Source organism: Apis cerana, linkage group LG9 (genome assembly GCF_029169275.1).
Source record: "Apis cerana isolate GH-2021 linkage group LG9, AcerK_1.0, whole genome shotgun sequence".
NCBI lineage: Eukaryota > Metazoa > Arthropoda > Insecta > Hymenoptera > Apidae > Apis > Apis cerana.
In genome coordinates this window covers 9,939,051-9,962,174 of record NC_083860.1, presented here as the reverse complement: position 1 = coordinate 9,962,174, position 23,124 = coordinate 9,939,051, and the positions used below count along the sequence as shown (strand labels likewise).

At 38.4% G+C, this 23,124-nt stretch overlaps 1 protein-coding gene across 5 annotated transcripts in view; it reads left to right on the top strand.

Annotated features, from left to right (window-relative positions):
• Positions 1-23,119, top strand: part of LOC108001555 (dopamine D2-like receptor) — a 136,946-nt gene extending 113,827 nt beyond the window's left edge. The window contains exons 3-8 of one of the 5 annotated variants that reach the window (XM_062079513.1): positions 5,880-5,989; positions 7,768-8,020; positions 9,206-9,306; positions 12,939-13,133; positions 16,535-17,016; positions 17,312-23,119. In XM_062079513.1, coding sequence (XP_061935497.1) covers positions 5,880-5,989; positions 7,768-8,020; positions 9,206-9,306; positions 12,939-13,133; positions 16,535-17,016; positions 17,312-17,520 — 1,350 coding nt within the window. In that variant the 3' untranslated portion in view covers positions 17,521-23,119. The remainder of the gene's footprint in view (positions 1-5,879; positions 5,990-7,767; positions 8,021-9,205; positions 9,307-12,938; positions 13,134-16,534; positions 17,017-17,311) is intronic. The other 4 variants (XM_062079515.1, XM_062079517.1, XM_062079514.1 and 1 more) reach the window with 4 other exon arrangements.
• The last annotated feature ends 5 nt before the right edge of the window (positions 23,120-23,124 follow it).

Here is a 23,124-nt window from a genome sequence, read left to right as displayed (position 1 = left end):
TAAAAGGAAGGAAGTGAATATTCCGGCGGGTAGATAAAAAAAAAAAAAAAAGAAAGAAAAACTGGAATAATCGGTACAAATGAAGCTGACAACAAGTTAATATTCACCGGTTTAATATGAATGTCCAAACGAACAGTTTGCATACGTAATCCGTGAATCTGTTCATCGGGCACAACGATCAAAACATGTCGAAATATAAAAAACACGTCTGTTGACTTGCCGTGAAACTATGTTTGCCGATCTTTGAATATATACACGTTTTATTTTTCCCGTCGTGATATTTTTATTTAAAAAATAAAATCAAAGATCTATTTTTATAAACTTTTTTATAATTTAATAAAAAATATACATATGTAAAATTATCAAAGTTTTCCTATATATGGGAATCGATATGTTGCAAATTAAAAAATTTAAAATTTATTTGAACGTTCGAGGAATCAACAATTATTTTTTCTGTTTTTAACAAAGAGATTTTGCGTAATAATAATTGTATTCTAAATTTCAATTTATTATATATAAAAAATAAACGTTCCCTCTTTTCTTTCCCTGTTCAACATCGTTAAGTTTCGGCAGCAACGTTCGCGCTGTTTTTCTCTGAAACTTTCACGGCTTCATTTTCCAAACGACCATCAAACAACGATATTCGCAGCTGCTCTCTCTCTCTCTCTCTCTCGATGGATCTACAGGGGTCGTTGGCGAACATATGAAATAGAGTGGTTCGTTAAAATTTGAGAATTTTCGCTTTCGGATTTAATGTATATATAAGAGGATAACATTTTTCGTCATTTTTCGCGAATAGAACTGGGGGGGAAAAAGGAAATCCCGTTATCGATCAATGTACTCGCATTGGAAATAAACAGAGAAATTTTTTTTACGGAGGAGAGAAACAGAGGAATAAGATAGAGAAAGTGAGTCGAGATGGAAGATTTCAATTATTGACGATTTTTAGATTATTATTTATTAATTATAATTGTAAATAAAGATGATAGAAATTTCTTTCCAAGTTGGCACGGTACGAGACTAGGGAATATGCATTTTATAGGAAAATTAATAACCGTATTGTCTCTTAAACTCTTGATATCGATGCTCGAGTCAATTTCGAGTGTGTTACCGCGTGTCCTTGACGTCCTCTGCAACCAATCAAGCGTAGTGCATATATGATCTGTATTATACACCACGTTCGAGTACATTATACGGAGTACATCGAAACAGGAGTACCACGAAGCGCAACTTTCTATGAAGCTAATTTATTTTCGCCTCGCTTCTTAATTTCCTATCTATCCCATCGTTTAAAACCTTACATTACATTAAGTAACCAATATTTATCTTGTGTATAAATAAAATTGAGCAATAATAATACGAAGAATAACATTATATCTTGATGTTACGAGAATTAACAAAATCCTGGAAATATATATATATAAATCATCAACTTAGTTCCACACACTGATACAATATAAATAATGAAATATCCCTGCCTATTGTAAACCTCGTCTGCCTATTGTATTCTAGATTTCAACCTAGCTATATCGTATAATGCAAATTATCCACTTCCACGTGATTTGAGATACGATTAATACGCGTGTTTGATCAGCGAATCAAACAAAAATCCCCTTCGCAAATCATCGATGTTACAATTAACAAGAGAAGCTATCTCTTCGCTGTTCTCCTTATATATCCCTCTTTAAGCTCACTGAAATAAGGTTGACCGGCCTATTATGCTTTCCAATTATAATCTTCTTGGCTACAAATCACTTGATTGCGAGAAGAGAGAGAGATTAGATCGAACGGAAGTTTTAACCTCGACCTATTCACTCGACATCAAAAATCAAAAGGCAATAGAAACTGATGCTTTCAAATTATTTATCAGTAACTGAATAAAACCGTGATCCAATCCGCCAATTGCGATCCTTCACAAGCCATCTCCATCATTTACAGTTTCTTCCTTTCCGCATAAATTCGACAATCAATTAATCGCGCAGAGAGTGACGAAAATTTTAAAGATTCTTAACGCATTGACCACTTGCGAAGGATCGTCGTAGGTAAAAATACACATAAGTGTAATAAAATTATTGAATCGTTATAATACAAAAGTGGTTTATTAAAAAAATTATTTAGAACGTAAAACTTCAAAGCGTTCTGTACAAAGAAAACGAAAAGTTGATGTCTATATGACTTTTCCATTTTTCCATTTTCGATATTGGAACGAATTAAAGCAAAAATCTCAACAGTTGTGCCACTCGTTGCTCGGCAAACATTCCAACTGTTCGTGTGGAGGTGACAAGCGAAGATCTTAGCAATGTAACACAAATGATGATTTCGTTCGGCGTGTTAAGACGATCAAGCAGTTGGTTATTATTTGTTCGACGTATTCGAGGATTAATTGTCCGACATTGTTGGCGCGCTTCTATTTAGAAAGCGCGTCGACGCGAGTCCCCTCTCGACAAGGGAGGAGAGTTGCGTTACCGAGCAACACGCAACGAGGAGTTATGGCTCATTTAACCCCTTGGCAGAGAGAGAGAGAGAGAGAAGGCTTCGAATGCAAAGTTATACGGTTAAAATATAAAGCTGGAGGATATAAAACGCACCTCTTCCGCGGCTAGAAATGGGGATAATCTTTCGTCGTTCCTCTACTTTATCTTCCCGGGTATTATTAATACCGTGCTATAAACGTGTGGGCTAGCTGAGAACGGCCATGGCCCAAGTGTATGGTATGATAAAATAAAAATAAAAAAAGGAAGATTCGTAAAGGAAAAATTCGATTGCATTTATATCGATCGAAATAAATAAGTTAGAAGGAAATTTGGATAAAATTATCGGGATAAAATTCGATTTGGAGATATAATTTTCGAGAAAAAGGATACGATACGTTACGATGAGCCGTTTTATAATTAGTTCACGGTCAATTTCTAAAATTCCTCGGTAAAGTCGTTGTGCCTTTATTGGGGTTGGTTAAGTGGGTTAAGCGTGTAATTATTCATCAAAGAAAATTAGGGAATGCGATAATAATCTGTATTTGCAGGTTTAAAACGAGGCTTTGTTAGTACAGAGTGAAACGCGTTGGATGGAATTTTGCATACTTTGTTTCATAAGTAATAAGGATAACGGAAGTGGAACAATGTGGATCGGATAACAAGTGTTGGTTACAGAGCAGCTGTTCGAGTTGCTCACGTCTCTCTTAAATTACTTCGTCCTAAATAGTTTATTGGCGTTTTGGCCGGGGCTCAACTTCGCGCAAAGATTACAACCGATGTTTACTCCGGTGTATACGGGCCACGCCACAGGGATTTGCGATTGTGCCCCTCAATTAACGACGTGTCGTCTACCTGATCAATTTGCTCGTCCCGTCGAAATGAACCGACTGGAACCGAGTTGGTGCTCGATGAAAAATTCGCGAACGAATCGGAGGACTCGCGGTTGAAATGATCGAGCGAATGTTTCAGAGAAGAATTTAATGATATCTGTTTCTGAGCTGTTACTTTTTTTCAAACTGTAAAACGAAACTTTTTTCTTTACGATTCTTTTATTCATCTCCGCGTTAAAAAAGTGATGCTCGTTCGTAAAATTAATTAAAAGAGTGGTAAAAAGGCTTGCTATAAAGATTTATTCTACTCGTTTAACACTGGTGTACAACGTTACACCTCGTACTCTTTTTTACAACTTCGATTTCTCTTTTTTACAATTTTTAGAAAGCGATTTAAAGTTTCTATTTTAATACGAGCGTGGTTGAAAAGCGGGTAAACGAACATATAAAGGTGGCAATATGTGAAATAAAAGTGTGAAAAAATGTTTTTGATCGGAATTAACGATTAACAAACGTGGAACGTTTGTTAACTTCTTCTTTGCCTAGAGAATTCCTGTTTGCAGAAAGAAATATATTTTCCTTTGAAACAACAACGGATTATACGTTACACGTTATAATTGGATAAAACTCGTTTGCGCAACTGATATAAAACAATACAGTAACAATCGTTCGATTGTTAGAGACGTAACATTGTGCAAATCGATGCATCAAAATGTTCAAAGTTATTCAACAAATTTACAAATAGAACACAAATTTTAAACCCGGTATATTTTATGTATAAAATTTGTATCCAGGCAATGATTTTTCTCTGCTCTTTATCACTCGTACAAATTTCCTTGTTTAATTGATATGGATGAAAGAATAGCTCTGATAAAGAATAATTAATCGTTAGCCGCGTTATAAATTTCTACGTTTAACGTCATATATATATATATATATATATACTATATATATATATATATATATATATATATATATATACTATATTTCTACGATTTCTGAAAAAAAAAATAATCCAAAGCGCTCGGAAAGTATTGCAAAAACACCGAAATACGATATCAAAAAAAAAAATAGAAAAAAAAAAAGAAAGAAAAAAAAAGAAGAATAACGCTCCCGTGAAAGTTAGTAAATCAAAACTATTTGAGAAAGCAAGAATGCGCCGTTATATATTTCAGTGATGTAACAATGTCATAAAATATCGATAGTCTGGTCGTGTTTCTGCTCTGCTTATACGTAAAATATAGCAGTTCGATCAATATGATGTCCGGACTACGAGATACGCAACTTAATGCCATTTTCTCAAATCCCTCTCCCTCCCAAGAATTTATCGTTCGTGTCGTGGGAAACGCGATCGATGAAGAGATTGAAAATCCGGCAGGTTAATTTCCTCGTACACGCGGGTGTGAAAATTAAATTTTCATCTTCGAGGAGTTTCTTTCGAATCGTTGGAAATTGCGAGAAAGGATACGTCGTGAGAAGAAAGGAAAAATAGCGAGCCATTGGCGAAAGCATCGAATAATTTAACCGAAACGAGAAATGCCGCGTATATTCCACGGTGAATAATAACACGGGTAGGAAATTCAACGCTGTGAAATCCGCCGGTTTAACAGAAAATGGAGACAGCGTGTACGCATAGCCGGCGGTGATAGGCGTGTTTCGACCGCGCCCGATTTCGTACTCGAGGCACGGCTGTTCCAAATAAATCACGGAACAGGCTTTGGTATAGGTACGCACGGAAGGAGAGCTATCGCGAGCACGGATGTGATTTCGAAAATAAAAAGACGGATGACGAAGCGGAAGCATAAAGACGGAAACGAGGGATATCGTTTGTTCGAAAAAAAAAAAACAGCGATCTTTTTTCCCCTCTTTTTTCCCTCCCTTTTTTTTATCTATTGTTCAGAGATGATTGTTCGATGTGTACCGTACACTCGAAGCGAAAACAATTTTGTCTTCTCATTTCCAATTTAGCTATTTTTTATTTTTTGAGAATCCGTGGAGGAATTCGTTGATGGAATGATATATGGTATATTCTCGAGGATAATGGAGCAACCGATGAGGTACGAGTAAATCATGGTTAATCGAGTAATGTAATCAGAGTGAGAGGAGTAGCGTAGGTCAATCTGGATCAGACGAACATGTATGCACGCGAGAAGCGGATAAGTAGTATAAACGCGTTATAGTCGGGCAAGTAGAAAAGCCACTCATGATTCGGAATTATCATATAAAATAAATGTTGTACATATAGCATTTTGAATAAAATTGTCGTTTAAAATGACTTAACTCGAAATTTTAATTAATTTACTTTTTTTTGGATCAGTTATATATCGAATAAATAATCGATTCTCTTTCCTTCGCCAGTCTTAAAGATTTATAATTCGAATCGACCCAATTGATAATACTCGTGCCGTTTACCCGCCTGATTATTCGCATGAACGGAGAGCTCGATGAATCGTTCGATCGATAATTCGCTACGAAACGCTTGGATCCCCCAATCCGTAGAACAAGGGAGGCTAATCCGAATTGGCACGATTGGTGGTGAGTTTTAATCTTCACAGTTGGTTCATTCATTTTTCAGGTAAACGGCTCGTGGAGCTTGCCCGGCTTTGTCTGTGACTTTTACATCGCAATGGACGTCACGTGCAGCACCAGTTCCATCTTCAATCTCGTAGCAATCTCGATAGACAGGTGAGCGTCCCATTTTCAAAAAAAAAAAAAAAAAGGAAAAAAGAAAAAAGAAAAGGGAGGAGAGGCTGATCCCCGATCCCTTTCTTCGAAATCCATTCACAACGTTTTGTCAATCGTACCTTCCCATAAATACCTTGCTATCCGTGGAGAAGCCAAAAGAGACACACGGATTGGTGGAACGCGTTCGTGGACGAAACGTGGGTCGAACCGATTTACGAACGTTTTCTCGACGTCGATGGAAAGTGATGGACAGAGGAGGGGACGTAATAAACGTAAATTCGAAGCTCTTCTACGAAATAAAATACAACTGCCGCCTGTATTGCATTTGTTTTGCACGATTGCGGGAAAATTACGTAGCCGGGATTGTCGAGAAAGCAGCGAAAATCTTGAAAAAGGATGGAGCTTGATTTAACCGGTTTACGTGACAGGAATAATTCGGACGAAACTCCGGAGAGAAAAGGACCAGAGTTTGTTCTGTGAAACGACCTAGAGTTGAAAGGGACGTCTGCTATTTCTGTAAATCATGTTTCGTCAAGGTTTCGAAATAACCATCGTCGAAAGGGAGGTCGATCAGTTTCGTGGTTTTTTCTTTTTTTTTTTTTTCTTTTCTTTCCGTTATTCTTTCAAATTTACGAAACCTATCGTTTGTTTTTCCGAAACGAAACGTGGCTGGAATAAAATCGATAGATCAACTTACGAGCAATTCATAGAATTTATTCGATATCAAAGTTGCGAGAATTAGATTCTTTCCGTTTTATCTTCTTCTTTTTCCTCTTTTTTTTTTTTGTTGTCCCTTTGGAACTGTGTATCAAAAGCGATCTCATAAATTCCTATCGATACAGATTGAAAATAACTTGGACATATCGAGTCGTAAGAAGGGAAGACGGGCATTCATCGGCGAATGATACAGTCGAATGATTAATACCGAGTTTTTCGCATTTGCATGTTAAAATATTCGTGTCGCGATGCGGAAAAATGGGTGCACTTTATTAAAGATCCTGCCGCGATTCTCCCTTAAACTCGGAGAATCTAAATCCGTCCCTTGTCATCCGTCTTCCAGAAATCCTCAAGAACAAGCACCAGTAATTTAACTTAATTAATCATGATTTTCTTTCCGCTTCTCGATTCGATGTGATTAATTTCGTCTCGTCGCAAGATGGTGTGAGCAATTAGAAAGATGGAAGGGGGGGAGGAATTAGACAATCTTGATCGATCGGAATAAATCGGAATTTTCTTCTCTCTCGTGAAATTAACTCGAGAACACGATTCGAGGATACAATTTTATTAGAAACTAAACTTAATACCACTACGATTATTTCGAATTGAATTCTAATTCCATTCTTTTCCGGATATACGACTCAACGAAACAACACTGTCAACTTTTTACACGCAATTCTCACACACACCGAAGATAATACAAAATTTTTCCAATTACCTCAATTTCTATTCATCCGCGACTATTCTATTCGTTCACTTGGATCGTTAGAAATATTACATCCGAATAATATTTCGATCCTTAAAAAATTTATTCCCGAAAATTGAAAATTTTCCAAAAGATACTTCTCGAAGAGGGAAAACAGAATTACCATTACGAAATCCTGGTCGGTCAGTAGCTGGAAAATAATAAATTGAACAAGCCATTCGCCCGGAAAAGGGGGCGAGGGGGGGAGTTAGGAAGGTGTTAGTGGATCCATCGTCGATTTGCGGTAACGTAATGCCCATCAAGCGAGAGGGGGAGGGGGACAGTGTACGATACGCGGGATGAATTTGAATTGCAGATACATAGCAGTGACCCAGCCGATAAAATACGCCAAGCACAAGAACAATAGAAGAGTGTGGTTGACGATACTGTTGGTCTGGGCGATATCTGCCGCGATCGGCAGCCCGATTGTTCTCGGCTTGAATAACACCCCCGACCGGACACCGGACCAATGCCTCTTCTACAATACAGACTTTATCATATACTCGAGCCTATCCAGCTTCTACATACCTTGCATCATCATGGTGTTTCTCTACTACAACATATTCAAGGTAAGAATCCTTCTCGCTCATTTCGAATGCAGGGAGAGAGAGAATTTGTTTTGGAACGGAATTGAGCAGCGGTTCTCGATCCGTTTTCAATTTTCTACTGACTTTTTTTCATAGCGTCTACATTCAAAAATTAACGATAAATTTTTCTTAAGTCGTGCGTGGAGGAAAAGGGATATCGTGAAGAGAGAAGAATCATCGATATCGAGTGTTAATAATTTTAATAACTTTTTTTATAGGGTTTACTTTTAAAAATTAATGATAAATTTTTGTTAAGTCGTGAGTGGAGGAAATCGAGATAAAAGAAGAAACGAATCGTCGATACCGAGTGGATAAACGAATCGGAAAAATAAGTAAATACGAGAAACGATGGATCGAGAAATAAGTGAACGTGATTTACGAAGGGGGATAAATAAATGAAGATATTGATCGGTTTATTTGCTCGATTAACCGTGACTTATAATTTCATCGTAGCAAGTAAAATTCGACCGAATTACGAAGATATAATTTTAACGCCATATGGAGCAAAGTGTTCCGCAGATATGCTGGCTTTTGCGATTACGTTGCGGTTAATCATAAATACGGTTGCTTCGCTATTCTACATTGGCCGGAATACATAAACAATTTTGTTTGCATGGTTGCTTTCATTCGTTATGATATTAATTTCCGATGACGCGAAATATCGCTATAATAATTACGTGAAACGGAGTTCAAATAGGGAGGGTATTAACAATCGTTGCGTCCGTTTGCGCGTACAGATTGAAAAGATATGAAATTACCCAGATTTTATATCTTTATAAAGACGTATAAATTTATTAGGCCCAAAATTCACAAGCTCGATTCGATTATCTGTTTGCTTTGATCGTTTTCCATAAATATTATGCGAAGATATCTTCCTCGACGGATAATAGATTCGTAATATACGACTAATAATGTATCATATTAAGAGATAATCTTTATTCGCATTTACGGAAATTAGAATTGATCGAAAAATTTCTTAAGAAAAAATTATATCATACGTTTATTCTAGAAAAAAGAAAAAGAAGAAAAAGAACGTCTCGACAAATGTCGATATTTTTCGATACAGTGGCGATAAAATATGTGTTACGTCACGCGAAAAGATTTATTTCGTCACCGATTTTTCCCGATTTGTCTCGAGACGATCATTTCACAATTTGCCATTTCCAGGCGCTGCGAAACAGAGCGAGGAAAGCGAGGGCCAATAGGAAGCCTAATTTGGGCGACATTAAGCCGGGCAGCATAATAGAGAACATTGCGCACACTCGCAGGTGAGCCTATATTTTATACGCTTTGTTAAGATTCTTTAAGAACAGATTACCAAGAATTTATTAAGAATTTCATTCGAATCGACGCCAAGGTCAAGGTAGAAAGTGAACGTAGATTAGAAATTAGTTAGAAAAGAAAAGCATAGGTACTTCATAATGCGAGATGAATTTTCACTTTCTATTAATGCAATGATAGATATAAGAAATAATTAATTTGTTAAAATTTTTTGGATTCGTTCGAAGAGAGTCGAGGAATCAAAGCTGATACTTCGTTGATATAATGCCGGGGGAGCGGCATGTTTGTATTTATCACTTGCATGTGTCATTCTGTTGCATGTTGTATAGAGTTAAGCATCGTGGTTGTTGGTAGCGTGATTCTGTAATATAATTCATACTTCCACTACGCAAACACTCCCCTATCAATCGAAAGTTTCATAATGAACGTAAACGACCTTTGTCCTTTGATTCATTTCAATCGAATTCTCGAGATGAAGATCGCAAACAACTTGAACAACAAATATCATCATCATCATCATTATTATTATTATTATTATTACAGAAAATTCAAATTTATCGAACAACGATCTTAAAGATAATTAAAATGAATCATAAACAAGTAAAATTTGTATGTCCATCCTCCTTTCAAGAAGGCAAAAATCGACAAAGGCCGTATTTCCGATTCGTTAAATGTCTCCTTCGTACGGAAGGAAATTGTGCCCTTCGAAAGACGAGAGGATTGGGGAGTGAGGAGGGTAACATCGATCGAATCCCCGTATCTCTTTATTATGCTCGACGACGGCAAAACGTACGTCTACGTCGTCAACATCTCGATAGATGTACACAGCTCAGTTTCTCTGATCAGGCACGGTTTCTCGCCAGATGAATCGATATTCAATCTCTCCACGCGATTTCTCGCTTCTCACAGATCAAAGAGGAGCTGGCTGTTTAAACATAGGATGAATATAAATTCATTGGGGAGAGGGAATTGATCTGTTCAGGGAGGAGGAGGGGGGAGAATTCGCGGACAAAGACGAACCGCCCTTCATTCCGAATGTGTCGCGTGCTCCTCCATCGAGTCATTTTTTTCAATTTTCTCGCGCGCGCCTCTTGCATTCCAACGAGACGATTTCGCAAAGAGATTGACGCCTCCCCTTCCTTCCCCCTTCCTCCAGGAATATACCGCTGAAAGAGAAGGGTGGGGAAAGGGGAGAGCGAGAAAAGAATATATAGAAAAATAAAAAGAGAACGGAGGAGAGAAGAAAGGAGAACGTGAGAAGATATTCAAGCGTCTCTCCCCTATATAATATCTTCATTTCCGTTTGTGTCGGTGTACTTGTCTTGAATAGCCAACAACTTTTCTTTAATTGCCGGCTTTTGTGCCCCTCCCCCTTCTTCGAGTGTCGCGCATCCGTTCATCGATGAGAAGAATGAACCGACGAAGAAGGAAGAACCGATTTGTCGGATTGAAAGGCGCGCAGTCTTGTTGTTTGTCGGTTTCAAGATGATTTAATACCACTGCTTCTTTTTTTCTTTTTCCCTTCTTCCTCTCCCGGAAGAATAAGAGAGAGATAGAGACGACTCTCGGAAGGTGAGATTTCATCTCGAGGATGGCGATTCGATCTCTGCACTCCTCCTCCACGCTTCGATCTTTTACACTTTTTCACGATGCTTCGAGGATATTATTATTATTATTATTATTATTATTATTATTATTATTATTGTTATTATCATTATGGATGCTAGACATCGATTGCTCGCGTCAGGGCGGAACGTTGGTATGAAAAGGATTTTGAAGTGGATTGTTTCGAATCGATTGGATTGGAAAAGAGAGAGAGAATCGAGCGTTGTACGTGGCGAAGGTGTAGGGGTGTGCGTGCGTGCGTGAGTGCGCGTGTACGGCTAGAAATGCAATTACGTGCGCGGGTGCACGGGTAATTTGTATAGTATTAACTGTGCCCTTTCGCTCGCCCTGATTATTATTTATAGGTCACTTCCTACGGTTACGTGTTACGAGCATTATCGATAAATTAGACTTAGATGTTTATGGGAACGGTCACATTTTGGCTGCACGCTCGTCTTTTCCCTTGGGTCCCATGTATTTAACGTAATCTCGGCCCAAAATTTCCGTGAAATCCAAGCCTCCTCTCTCTATGCTTCCGCTCTCTTATTCATATACGTGGAATTTGCACGTATTTGATATTATCGGTGTTCCTTTGAACGGTATATACACGGAGAACGGGGAATTTTTTGCGTTTCGAAACGCTTCTTTTTTTCCTTTTCTTTTTTTTTTTTTTTCCTGAGAAAATTGAATTTGAAATTAATTGGAAGTTGTAAACGTGCACTTTACGAAAACGTTTTAAAATAATTATCTGGAAATTTAGAAGGAAAGAATTTTATCGTTTCTGTATCAAATTCATCTCTATACGTGGAATCTTCCTGACCTGACCTGACCTGACCCGAGATAACTTGTATGACGCTGATACTGCAATCTACGCACATTCAATCACATCGATTTATCTCTATTTCAGATTGTTGTTAAAACCGTCGATTCCGTTGTATTTGTAAGATTAATTGGAGGAAATTAAAGGAGATTTTTTTCAATTCTCTTCATCGAGGTGGCAAAATTGCAGAATCACTGGTTACTTTCGAGAGAATGTCATTGAAATTGTAATCGGTCACCAAAAGCGAAAGCGAAATGACGCAAAGTTTGAGGAAACTATCGTTTAGATTGAACTCTGAATACTAAGTCATTTGCCGATTGCCAACCTGTAACGTAATCGGATCCCCGATAATCCGATTATTCGGAATAGACCGGTTTCCAATGTCCATATTATTCACGCACAAAATTACTCAACCCTACCCTTCGATCATCGACTAATACCGATAATTAAAAAGACATTTTCAATGATCAATTTTCAAGAACTATACAATCGAAGCGGTGAACAAAAAGTTTCTCCCTCGAAACATCCCTCTTTTTCGATAATTATATTGACTCTTCGAATTATTAATCGATCGAAACTGGACATTTCGTTTGAAATGTCAAAGGTTAGATTATACACGATCACTCGTAAATGTTCAAATTATTCACGCACAAGTAATCTCGAAAAGATACCTATAAATCTAAAAAAATGTACCCTCCATTATTACCACAAGATGATAAAAAAGAAACGATAAAAATATCCTATTCAAAAGTAAGTCCAAATTGCTCTTTTTCGACATAATTGCCCTCCTCATTCCATCGATAGAAAGCGAGCCAATTGAAATATCAAATGTTCCGAGAACACCTCTTTTCTATCTTTTCTTTTCCCTCTCTTTCTCTCTCTCTCTCTCTCTCATTCTCTTTCCCTTCTCTTCTTCTCGGAGAAGAATTACTTTCATTTTAGCGAGGGCACCCGAGGATCACTCTGAATCGCGAAGGATACATTCAACGAAGTAAAAGCCCAGGTTCTTTGTTCGTGGCAAAGTTCGGAACGAAAGTGGCGCGAGCCTAGGCGCAAGCGTACCACCACGCCTCGCTTTGTGCATGATAGATTAACTTTTCCCCTTTTGCCGGATTAGCGCGCCGCCGAGGAAATACTAAAAGCATGCTAAGTGTAGAAGCTTTTTTTTAGAGGCTTTTGACTAAGATCACGTAGTGGGTATTCTGTGGCAAGGTTTGCGGAGACGGCGCTGGGGGCGGCGGCTCTCGTGGCTCCCGGCATGGAAGAGCCGACCAACACCGCTTCCGGTAGCAACGAGGACGAGGACGAGACGCCCCTTGATCCTGTTGTGGTCATCTCGAACGATAAGAGCACCGAGTTCTTTCTGGCCACTGTCGTCGAGGAAGCAGCGTAAGAATTCAATCAAATTTATCTTTAGACTGTGGATTCTCACGTGGATATAGATTCAATTAATATATCTTTATGTATGGTGGATCGTTCGGGAAAGGAAACAATTTCACAAGTAGAATTAAAAATTTTAGAAATCTAAAGAGAGAAACGGAGAAAATCGCGCCATTGAAAACCCTTTTTCATCTCGATCGGTTATGGTTAAGAATTAAAGTTTTTCGTAGTATTTAAGATGGTGGGAAGATTACGAATGGCTAGCGTCTTATATTTCCTCTTGGAAATGTGCACTGTTTCCAGGGATCGCGTCTGGAGTTTGAGATAAGTCAGCGAAAAAAGGCGCGAGTAAGAGATCCGAATAAACGATAAGAAGGAAGATAGTAAACGATTTAAAAATTAGGTTTCTCTTTGCACGGCGATATCTCGGGAACGGAAAGTTGTATCGAGATGGATAAAAAAACATTTTAAAGGAAAAGACTTCACGCTTCTGATGATCGTTCACTCGTTGACCGGAAGTTAATATCTTCGGAGTTACAGCGGTTTAAAGTTTCCCGAATTTTAATAAGATATAATCGGGTTTAAAATAAATAGTTGAAAATTAGTTTTTCATTACACGACGATATCTCGGGAACGGGAAGTCGTATCGAGATGAATAAAAAACATTTTAAAGGATAATATTCCAAGCTTCTAACGATGGTTCACGAAGTTAGTATCTTCGAAATTATAACGCTTCAAGTTTTCCTAATTTTAATAGGAAATTTAATCAAACGAGATCAAGCTATATAAATTTATTTTTGGATAAATATCGCTTAGAATGATTTTATTAATGACTTTCGCAAAATTCTTTGCTTAAAGCAAATTGAATCTTCATTTAATTATATTCGGGTTTAATTATATCGATTAATCAAGCGGATTTCGTAGATTATATAATTTTTGGACACTAGTAGCTGCACATTCTATATTTATATAAAAAAGATATAATATGAAAAATATATATTTGCCTGAAAATCCAGCAGTCTATTTATCTCTCCATTCCTTTCTCTCTCTCTCTCTCTCTCTCTTTTTATATAAATCCCTCGTACCTAATTTCCTCTTCCTCACCCGAGAATTTCTAATTAATGAATTTCACCGCGTGATAAGTCCAAGCAAAAACGTATAACAAGGGTTAGAACGAAGTTAAAAATGTTCTTGGCAGAGGGTAAAAAGAACGGGCCGATGTGGATCCGTTTTTCTGGACGAATGAAGAGAATGGCGAGACGCGGAGGCGTTGAAACTTTGCCGGGCAAATTAACAAGAGTGAAAAAAAAAAAAAGGAGAAGAAGAAAAAAAAAATAATGGAGAAGGACAAAGGGGTGGATGGAATCAATTAGCATTGAAAACGGGAGGCGTAACATTGGAGAAAAAAAAGGAAGAAGGGGGAGAAATACTATTTTCCTGTTCATCAGGAGGAAATGAATTTTCGGTTAGGAGTTTGGAAGGAGCGGAGTTGAGTCGATCTAAAGTTCCATCTTAATTGGTTAGATCTGCGAATTAAGATAGCATCGGTTCTTATTTGCCGGTGTTTTATGTCGAAACGCCGTCTTCCTTTCAAAATTCCTCGGGTCACCGACTAATTGCCCCTTTATCTTCCATTGAACGAGATGGAGAGATCTCAGGAGAGAGGACGTTAAACTTATGAAACGAGAGATGGAAAATTGGAATCGTATATTTGCCTGCGTAAAATTGGACGAAAGGAAGGGTTGAATTTTTTTTCTTTTTATATGTATATATATATATATATATATATATATTGGCCACGGAGTCGATAATTCATTGGCGTAAAGAATTACTGCGCCGACACATTCGATAAAAATAGGAAGAAAACACCGATAAACTCGGTCCACTGTGAAATCGATTCGTTTGTTTGTGGAACGTCCACTGGTCCAGCAAGTTGGAGTAGTAACCAAGTATTGATTGAACGCGGAAGACACGTCGCCTCGATCGATAGCTTAACGATAACAAAACGTAAGTGAGCAAAAAGGAAAAGGCTTGGGCTAGTATATAGTTCGCGTTGTACAATGGAATGGATAACGAATGGAATAAGAAGGGATTGTAAATGATTCGATTTCTTTGGCTTACGGACAAGATACCGCGTGTCTATTAATTCTTATATTTCAATTTTGTCAAAGTATAGAAATTAACCGATTAATGTACGTAATTTCCAATGTTTGTAACCAATAACCAATATGTAGATATGAATTGAAAAATTTGAAAGAAAATAAAGCAACGAACGAACACTTAATTAACTTTATCACTTTTGCAATCATCGTAGCTTTCTTTCTCAATAATTCCACGGTTAAAATACATTCCACGAAATGTAATCGAATGTTATGGATATTCTACTCTTCGAATAAATTTCGACACGAAAAGTGTAGCGCAGCACAGAGATGCCCAATGATAACCCGTGTAACGCGATGATAATACCGGCTATACATACCGGCTAATCGTACGATCGATACGTATGGGAACGGTGGTGGTCCACGCAGCGAGATGTCTTTGAGACTAATCGCCGAGAGCGGTTCCATCGGCGGTGCAAGCAAGTTTAATTACATGGACGGGTTTGTTGTTGGCCGTACATGGCCAATGGATGGTACGTTAATGCACGCGGCGGTAGCTCATTGTTCGATCGGTTTCGAATGAAACGCCGCGCGTGTGTCGTTTCGTTACGAGAAGTAATTTCTCGCGAACGTTCGCCCCTACAGGTTACACGATCAGACTCGCCTCGAAGCGGTACCCGTAGGGCAGGTGATAGAACCGGATAGAAACAACTCTCGCTACACAACTCAACTATGCTTTACGCTCGTAGTTCTTACCCACTCGAGCGGTCAAACCAATATTAAATTTCGATTTCACTACAAGTTTCTGTTTCAATTTTCGTTATCCAATTTATACTCGGATCTCGATCGATCCGAATATACCGAACGGTAAGAGCTCTTTCTCTCTCTCACGATCGTACACAAAGCAGAAATTCGAAATACTAAATTCGAGCACGCCAAACAATCTCCATTACTAGTCACGATGCAAGTAATGGAGGCAAACTTGCTTCCCTCGAGGCAAGTTTCATTGTGCAGCAGAGAATTCCACTATTCCTCCACGGAAGAAATGGCAAGAAAAATATAATAATATAAAACGTGCTATTATTCCCTCTAACCTCCTTCCTTCGCTTCTAATTGATTCCAATCATGTAAACGCATCCCCATGATCAAAATATTAATTATCAACAAAATATAAACCGTACTGAAGCGAGGCAGTTCTCAAGCCATCCTCTCATATATTCGCCACATAACTTAACGACACAAGATATACCCTCCAGGTCGAGAGCAAATATGGTGAGGTGGACGTCGGCGCCACTGATACTCGAATTGCAGTTGTCGTTTCAGCGCAGTGGCTCAAGCTCAACTGGGCGGAGAACGGCAGAACGGGAGGAAGGATTCTGGATACGACGGTGCGGCGAGCACCGCGGTGATACACGAACCTGTGCTGGAAACGAATTCGAGCCCGAGCCCGAACCCGCGGATCGCGTCGGCCCCGTCGTCCTCGACTTCGTCCTCGCCGCCTGCCAAGGGCGCGGCCGCGACCAGCCAAGCCTCGCAACCGAAGAAGAACGGCGGCGAAACGAACAAGCAGGAATTGAAGAGGTTGAAGAGCACCGTCTCCCTTCTCCCTCTTCCGCTTGCGCGTACGCCAAGCGTCATGTCCGCCTCGTCCACCTGCAAGAAGGACAAGAAAAATGCCGGCTCCGGATCGCGTTTCACCATATACAAGGCGAACAAGGCGAGCAAGAAGAAACGGGAGAAAAGCTCGGCGAAGAAGGAGCGCAAGGCCACGAAAACGTTGGCCATTGTTCTTGGTATGTCCGATTTTGGGAAGGGGAGGGGGAATTTTGATAGGAAAAATTCGAGTTTATTATTTCGTCGTTTACATTGTTTTATTAATAATGATAGATTATATATATGGTTATAAGTTGTTTAATTTTTTCAGTTCGTTGATACTTAATTCTGTGTATGTGACGAATCTATCAGTGCTGTGACTTTTCGAGATATTATCAAACTTTGTAAGGATGTCACGTATGGATAGATTGTCATCTTCGATTTCTTTTTCTCCTTTTTGTTCGTATATAGAAGAAATTTGTTTCACTTTTACAGGTGTATTTCTGATCTGTTGGCTGCCGTTCTTCACGTGCAACATCATGGACGCGATTTGCACGAAGCTGACTGCCGACTGTCAACCAGGCGTCACCGCATTCATAGTGACCTCTTGGCTAGGGTACATGAACAGCTTCGTAAATCCCGTGATTTACACTGTGTTCAATCCGGAATTTCGCAAAGCCTTTCATAAACTTGTCAGCTTCTAGGCGTATCCCAATTTCGTTTTATCGAGTTTTATCTTGAATGGAGGAACAACAACGAGACAATTGGACAATCGAATAGCTCAACATTTGTTCCGGCTGAAGGTATATATGTATATATATATATATATATATATCTTTTCGTAGTCCCTTCGAGTCTTTTGTAGATGGACAATATGAGAACGAGATCGTTTTCTCCTGATTGTAATAAAAAAAAAAAAAGAAAAATAGCGAAATTAAAAAAGAAAAGAAAAAGATTAAACGCGACGCGGTGGATCGATCGATGGATGTGCGAAATTGAGCCGAGAACCGAATCGAAGCTTTTTATGAAGAATAGAATTACATCGTCGTGCACTTTTTACTTGTCCTTTTATCGAAACATCATCGTTAATATTCTCTCACCGGCACTTTATCATCGTCCACCTTCCTCGCCGCGAGATCATTTCGTTCGATATCGATACCGGAGGCGATGTGCATCGATGTTAGAGCTGAATTACCAAATAAATATTTAAGCTAACGATAAGTATAGATATATCGGAGCATTAAAAAAGAAAAAAAACGAAGTCACGGTGTTTTAAAGCGCGATGTGTCGTTAAGTGCGTCGAACGCGTCGAGAAATTTACGTTTCCCTGCCATTTCGAGCGACTCTGGCTTCGTATAAATAACACGAATAAAGAACACGAGAGTTTAACAATAAAAGGAGCGATAAACATCAGGTTAAAGCGTAAAATCGATGGAAGGCGTGTTTGACGAGCAAATGATATATATATAGTATATATAAAATTACGTATATATATATATATATACCTTGTTGGATATTGAATTATACCGTGGCAGTATTATCGTAGCTCGTAAGGTATAGAGAAATTTTTTTGGCTCAAAAAGCGGAGGAAGCGAAGCACCAGTTCCACTGGCATACTGTTACGCGTCACTGTACACCTGCGCGTCGCGCAGTCTAATCCCACGCCTTTGTACTACGTACGATTTATCCGGTTGAAGCACCGGATCTACCCCGTAATCGTTTCGTGATTCGAGATTCGTCGTTCCGTTTTTCGTCCTTCTGAAACGAGATCGAGGAACAAGTTTCCCAACGAAACGAAAGTCCTCGAGTCTCGGGCGCAATTTTACCCGAATTTTATAAATCCGTCGAGGCAACGGTTGCGCATTACGATATCGTCGGGAACGTGTTTTTCGAATTCTAGAAAATTGATTCGCGCGAAGGGGGAAAGGAATCGAGGCTGTCGAACGTGTCCATGATCGAATCCACGATGCCATTTCCGAGGCTTCCTTCGCCGTTCGAGCGGTGCGCCCCCTCCCCCGTCCTATTCTGACCTATATCCCTTAAAAAATCATTTATTATCTATTTCGGTTATCCACGCTTAATATCGATAAGGCAGTCTAACTCTTCTCTTAATAATTTCTTTTTCTTTTTTTTTTTATTCAGAAGAATAATCGTGAAACGTGAATATGAATACACATGCACATTTTTCTTTGCACACTTCTCTTAATATTATAGAGAATTGTTATTTACGGGATTTATTCGAATATTCGTAACAATTCGATCACCCACTGTATTCTTGTACGAGTTTCGTAAATACTTGTGTTCTACAAACGTGCACTGTTCAAATATTCGCTCACTTTCCAATGGCTAAAAAAAATTCGCAATTTCGGTGAAAACCACTTCGCCTCTCCAAGTGACGGAGCGAGATTATTAGCTCGTTCTCTTCGATCTATCCATCATCCCCCCCGCAATGCCATTCGTTCCAGCTACTAATTAAGATTTATGTATTGTCTTTGGAACGTTGGTGAAACGAAAATCGATAGAGGGGAGGGGAATCCGCCTGCACGTTCGGCTTCTATCCCGCCTCCGAGAGGGCAAAAAGGGGGAAGAGAGATTCCTCCTCCAAAGATAAACATCGTGTACTTAGGTGACGCGTTCGACAGAATGGAAAATCGAGATAGACGCGTCAGAAGCACCTGTACCGGCTCCGTTTCACGTCCCATCTCCACCAACGTCTGCCAAAGTTTCCGGCGTCCGAATTTTCAAACATATCAATACAAACACGACAGGTAACCGTATATACGATCGAATCCGAGCCGATCGAACATATGCTGCACGAGATGCGATCAGAAAGGAAATCGTTTATCGAATTATTAATCTGAATTATTTATTATTCATGTTTATGGAACATCTGCGATTGAATATCGTATTACGATTACTTTGGAAAAGGAACAAGTTTCGTTTGTTGTTGTATCCAACATTTAAGTCCTTATTTTACGATCAGTAAGTCGCTACCATCAATTCTTGGAAATTGGATCTCAGGGAACGAAACTTGAAACCAAACCAATCGTTTCGATACGTATGCAAAACGTACGTAACACACTCATCTCCTCTCCTCGTTTCACTCGAATCCCTAGAAATTCTCGCTTAATCATCCGTATTTCAGCCGCGATTAAACGTGCAATATTATGTAATTATTCGATAAGAAAATAGCTGAACAATGACGACATTTATTATGAATTTTTCCATTTATGTTGAATTTATATCGAGTCGAATCTTAAAAAATGGGATGCAAAATTGATTCCTTTTTGATCGCATTTCGAACGCGTAAGATGGACTGCGATGAAAACACGTGTGTTAACGCAACAGGAAACACGGTTGTTTCGCGCGTTTGACCCTGCGATCCTGCAATAACTACAATCAAAGCTTTTTACTCTTATCAGTTTCTGTGAACGCGTTGTATAACTTTAAAATCTTCCAATGTATATTTGTACATAATTAGTAGTAATATTAACGAATTGATCGAACTGTGCAATCGGTTTGTAAAGCGATATACGTGCGAATAGAAGATCGCTTGCTAAGAAGGAATGCGTAAGTGGATGGGAATCGTTTATGGGATGGTATTACAAATTCTAATACTACCTGTATACTATTAAACGTTGACAAACAAAATTGAAACCAAAATGGAACTTCGTTTTCGAGAGGAATTTGAATTTAAAATTTCGCACGATTCCCCCTCTCGTTTCGCAAAAATAATGGAATAAAACGTTAATAGAGGAGGCCAGTGAGCAAAACACCTTTTGCCAAATACATTTCCACCAAACACAAATGCAAACTTACTTCCAAAGTTACTTAAACCGCAACACGAGTTAAAGAAACAGAGTCCATGCAAAGTTTCAGATCAAGATGTTTCGAACGAACATAATTTCGCAAGGAAACAACAACAAGATTTCCCAAAAGTTAGTTTCGAACAGAGAGGGATTTTGCTCATCGCGATCAAGATTCATTTTCAATCCTTCGAATCGAATCTCGCGAGATTTCTTCAAGGCGCTTATTTATTATTCCAGAAACGATGACCATCCGTTCACATTCCTCGTAAGACCTAGATACACCGCAATTACTAATTACTAGGGACAAAGCTAGTGCGCATGTGCTAGGCAAAACCTTTAGGGAAACTTTTTTCTCGATGAATTGTGATAAAGCTAGGTTTTGTTACTTACCTTTCACCCCATTCAAGATTAAATTGCCCCATAATAATTTATGATCATGAACTCGCATTACGAATCGTCGACGATCTTCCCTTCTTTCTATCCTTTTTTCCAATCTTTTTCTCGACAGAATCGATCGACAAGAATGAAATTTCCATCGAGCGGGACGGAACGCGATGGATTAAAAAGCGCATTTACCGCGTTTTCGATTTGCATCGAATCTCTTAATTCACGTCTAATTCTTTAAACTGAAATCTCTTAAAGCCCCGTCAATCCATTTCGTTACAGCGAATCCTCGCCGTCAAAATCGACCAACTTTCTGTCCTTTAATAATGGCGCGACAAACTTTCCCTTCCATCGGCCAACATTTAAATTCGATTCGACAGATGGTGCTGCGGTGTCACTTTCACGGTGCACGGAGTCCATTTGAGAGTAAAAGTTCTGTAGCGTCTCTCTCGAAAATTAGTTTTCGCCAGAAATAGACGCTAGACGTTAGCATTAAGATTCGTCGGCAGTATTGATTTTTAAAAAAAGCAATTTTCGAGAAAATTTTACTCTACGAATATGTTAAAGATGAAAATGCGTTTGAAAAAAATTTTAAAAAATTTTCTCTCGACGGGTATTTTTCAACAGTGAGATAGAAGCATTTATCCAATAATAATTTTAAATAAAACTGTCTACCAACGAAAAATAATTCTAGACAATTTTCCAGAGTTTCACTTTTAAATGTATTCGAATCATTACGCCATCGCAGAGACTATTTTTTCAAAGAATAAATCCAATATCAATTGGATTATTAATTGGATTAAATTTCTTGTCGTTCGTTAATGCGAAAGATTCAAATCGATCCCTCGATACCACGAAATCATTTACCAATCTCCTTATTTTCTTACTTTCTTCCCTTTTTTTCTTCTTCTTCCTCTTCTTTTCTTTTGTTTTAAGCGCGCGAGAAAATTCTCGAAACGACGACCAAAGCTTCTTTCTTTAAGCATCTTTACGCTCAACTATTGTATTCAAAACAAGAAGAAAAATTAAGGCAAAGCGTATTTATCACGGCGAGCGAAGCTCAACAAACAGCCTAGCGGATTGTTTTAACGCAACGCACTTGATAAACGCATTATAAAAGTTTTCTTACAATCCTGCTAAGATCGCTCCGTATTTTTCTAACCCTTCCTTCTTCTGTACATAAACGTGTATGCGTGTACGATACACGATACGAGAGATATCTGTACTCTCCGACTTGTTTAGTCGAGAAGTGCCCTCCTACGTAGCGTTTCTTTATTTTTCAGGAACATTTAAATCGTAAAAAGAATCTTTCACTTTCTCAATTATCAGAGAAAATTTTATTCTCCAATCTCTTTTAAAAGTTACTTTTAAAAAAGTCAAGTTTAAAAGCACACGTGAATTTTGTTCGGATATTTAAAAAAATGAAGACATTGGAAAGGAATATAATAATAAAATCTCAAACATTTTTTTTTCTTTTGGATATTTCGAAATGCTGCGTGCGGGACATTTCAACTAAGGGAAACAGTATTGTAACGAGAGTATATGAGGGTAGCACTGTACATCTGTGTAAATATACATATATCTAATCGATATGAAGAACGCGAGAAATATACGAATGATTGTGAATTTCGCGGAAATTCTCGAGAAAGGGGGCCGGTTTCTACTTCCTTGGAACGAGAACGAGACAGAAGAAAGAGAAAAAAGTATAAATAAGCGGAGTGGAACGTCTAATAAGTGTCCATGTTTGAGAGTGTGTCACTTCGGCATGAGAAGATTACGTTTTTTCCTATAAATTTCTTAATCATTATTACGAATGGTCTATACAGGGCATAGATATAAGGGATTGTGAAAAAAAAAAAAAAAGAAACTTTAGTTCGACGATTAGACGTAAGCGAGACGAATCAAATGGAGAAAGAAGAAGAAGAAGATGAAAAAGAAAAAGATGAAATGAATTATCCAAACAAAAAAAAAACGCTGTATGTACCGATGGCAATACCGTATACATATTCACACGCGAGTGCAAAAAACATATGGGACACATACACGAAGAATCAATCAGAGAAAACACACGGACACTTGTCAAAATTAATAAAAATATAGTATAAATTAACTTTG